Raw genomic sequence first — 3,227 nt, forward strand, 5'->3', positions numbered from 1 at the left:
TTATTGTCACCGATCGAGAATATTTGCCTTTCGAAATCTGCGACGCGTGTTTATCGCGCTAATCCAACGGCTGATATTCTCCGCGTTCAACTCGAGGAATATTATCGAGAATATTCCCTCGGGACTTGCGCGAGCGCCGAACGGAGCCGTCCGTTACCCCTCACCTTGGCGACCGGACTTTCGTGATTGTTTTCGCCGGGTTTCGATATTGTTGGTTCGAGTTGCCGTCGCCTCCGACTGCCTATTCGTCGTTTACCCTTCGCTCTTAGCTTCGTCTGTCTGTGGTGGACGACCCCTTTGTTACATCATGTCGAAAAACGCATATGCTCGTCGCGAAGTATGCAATCGGCGTATGCAAGAAATACACGACCTCTCCCTACAAGCCGCGACCGACGCGGCAATCCGAGCGACCTTCCTCGCTCGCTACTCGAGCGTAGCGAAGATCGCGGACGATTTTGAAACCACCCACCTGAAGGTCATACAAGAAGCGGCGGATTTCGAGGTCGAGGACGGAATCCGAGCCAGTTTCGATAAAATGCATTACGCCGTAAAGAGTCGATATCACCGTGAAACGGGCGCGCCATTCGGAGGCGCGCCGGCACAGCCCTCGGGTCAGGCCTCGGTGGTCAAGTTGCCTAAGATCCCGCTACCGCAGTTTTCCGGCGACCTTACGTTGTGGCCTTCCTTCATCGCGTTGTTCAACGCGTCGATACACAACCAGCAGATTTCCGCGATAGAGAAATACCAGTATCTGCTGGCTTCACTCAAAGGGGAACCACTCAACGTGGTGAAAAACCTGCCGTTTTCCGATGAGTACTATCAGATCGCTTACGACTCGCTGGTCGATCGATACCGGAATAAGAGAAGGTTAGCGGACCATCACTTGAATTCGATAATCGAGGCAAAGCCATTGAAGACGGAGACGGCCGAGGCTCTTCACCACTTATTAGATACGTTTACCGAGAACACGCGCGCGCTCGCATTGATAAAGTTCCCTACCGATTCATGGGACTTTATCCTACTGAAGTTTTTGTTAGACAAGCTTCCTTGTTCCCTTCGGGAAAAATTCGAGTCCGCTCACCGGGCTGAGGAAATACCGCGATGTACTCAACTCTTGAAATTTCTAGCGGAACATTGTCAGGTTCTCGAGACCGTCGCGGGCCCGTCCTCCAAAACCAAGTCCACGCCGGTCTCTTCGTTCGTGACTAGCACGGCCGATTGCCCCGTTTGTAAAGAGCCTCACTACGTGTCGAAGTGCAACCAGTTTTTGAAACTCTCGCCGAGAGAGAGGCAGGCTAAGGCTCGCGACTTAAAATTGTGCTTCAACTGCCTGCGCTCAGGGCACGGATCGAAAGATTGTCCCTCCGCGTGGACATGCCGATCGTGCGGTATGCAACACCATACGCTGCTGCATTTCGAGCAGGCCAGCGTCCCGTTCCCCGCGAACGCTCCGGCGGTCACTCCGGTCGACGACCCCGCGGCGCCGGGGGATACAGACGGAAACTAGACGACCACATAGCCTTGAGACATCATGGGCGCGCGCACTTCACCACTCGTGATGTCTCTCGTCCATTCGTCGCACGGGCGCGTTCGCGACGAAGATGTTCGTGGTCGCAGTTTTCGTTTGGACGAGGTCGAGTTTTACACACTCACCCCGTCCCGGGTCCCTTACGACTCATCGTGCACCGTCGAGTCACCATACGCTCACGGTGCTTTTGGACACCGCCGTCTTGGCGCATCACCACTCGGGTGGCGCCGAACGGTAGGACCTCGTTACCGCCGTCTTGGCGTATCACCACGTCCCTCCCGCTATCACGGAGGGCTCGTCGGGTGTCGCCAAACGGCCGAACCTCACTCGGAGGTCATATCCGTCGAGTCACACACACTCACGGCGTCATTGGATCCCGCCGTCTTGGCGTATTGCCATGGCCTTCCCACAACCACGGAGGGCTCGTCGGGGGTCGCCAAACGGCCGGACCTCATTTGGAGGTCCTGCACAAGCTCGCTCGCTTTGAGCTCAAGTTGAACCTTCCCACGGTTCGGAAACCCCTCCGATCGAGGAGGAGAAAATCGTATCGCTCGTGGCGCTCGATCCGCCTGACGCGGTACCTTCATTGCTCGAAAGATTCTCTTCAATCGAGAAAATTGGCCGAATTATAGCATACATTCTTAGGTTTGTAAATCACTTCCGTGCAAAATCTGCTCCTACGACTTTGGCCATAGATCAGTTCGAACTGCATTCCGCGCTCCTACTAGTTGTAAGGAGTGTACAGGCGGATGCTTTCCGCGATGAGATCGATCGTCTTCAAAGCGGGAGAAGGCTCCCCAAGCCACTTCTCAAGCTCGCTCCCTTCCTTGATCCGGTGGGTATTCTCAGGGTGGGCGGCCTGCTTGCAAAATCCGGATTTACATTCGAGAACAAGCACCCTGCCTTACTGCCCTGCAAACATAGGCTCGCGGATCTCGTTATCGAACACGTGCACCGCACGAACATGCACCCTGGTCGGCGCACGCTGCAATACCTGCTCACGCAACATTATTGGGTCCTCGGGGTGCATCGCGCTATACAACGCGTACTCTCGAGATGTCATCCATGTTTCCGCGTAAAAACACACACTTCTCAGCCCCTCATGGCGGAACTACCGGCCGATGGGGTCCGACGGGCCAAGCCATTTTCGATCCGCGGAGTTGATTTCGCGGGACCGTTCAACATAGCACCGACCCTGCCGACCTCGAAGTCCTATCGCCGGGTCACTTCCTCACGATGGAACCGCTCGTCTCCGTTCCCACTCAAGACGTGACCCCGTTACCGATGAATCGGCTGAGTCGGTGGCAACTCGTCCAACGAATACACCCAGACTTCTGGAGGCGCTGGCATCAGGAGTATCTCCATACGCTGCAACAGCGTCCCAAATGGTGGACCTCAGTCAGCCCGCTCGGTGTCGGTGCGTTAGTCCTCCTCAAGGACGCCAACATGCCTCCTCTGCGTTGGAGGCGAGGACGAGTGGAGGCGCTGCATCCGGGCAGCGACGGCGTCCCGCGTGTCGCCACGGTGCGGGTGGCGGACGGCACTATCACGCGTCCCCTAGTGAAGCTGTGCCCCCTACCAATGGGCCCTGCTCCACAGGCGACCGATTCAAATTGAAAGTAAAATACAACTCGTTGTATTTTGGTGGGCGGTATGTTTGGCGCGCACCAAACTGTAGTTAGATGCATGTATTGTTTAG

At 55.9% G+C, this 3,227-nt stretch overlaps 1 protein-coding gene across 1 annotated transcript; it reads left to right on the forward strand.

Moving 5' to 3' along the window:
* Positions 1–307: 307 nt before the first annotated feature.
* On the forward strand, positions 308–1,507 carry LOC112461177. Its single transcript, XM_025026325.1, has one exon. It carries the CDS (start codon positions 308–310, stop codon positions 1,505–1,507), a length of 1,200 nt encoding a protein of 399 aa, XP_024882093.1.
* The last annotated feature ends 1,720 nt before the right edge of the window (positions 1,508–3,227 follow it).

This window comes from Temnothorax curvispinosus, unplaced genomic scaffold (assembly GCF_003070985.1).
Source record: "Temnothorax curvispinosus isolate PA1 unplaced genomic scaffold, ASM307098v1 QBEX01011104.1, whole genome shotgun sequence".
In the NCBI taxonomy this organism is placed as follows: domain Eukaryota; kingdom Metazoa; phylum Arthropoda; class Insecta; order Hymenoptera; family Formicidae; genus Temnothorax; species Temnothorax curvispinosus.

Bases quoted from the DNA above. Each gene is read 5' to 3' on its own strand.
- LOC112461177 (XM_025026325.1), top strand. From the start codon at position 308: ATGTCGAAAAACGCATATGCTCGTCGCGAAGTATGCAATCGGCGTATG.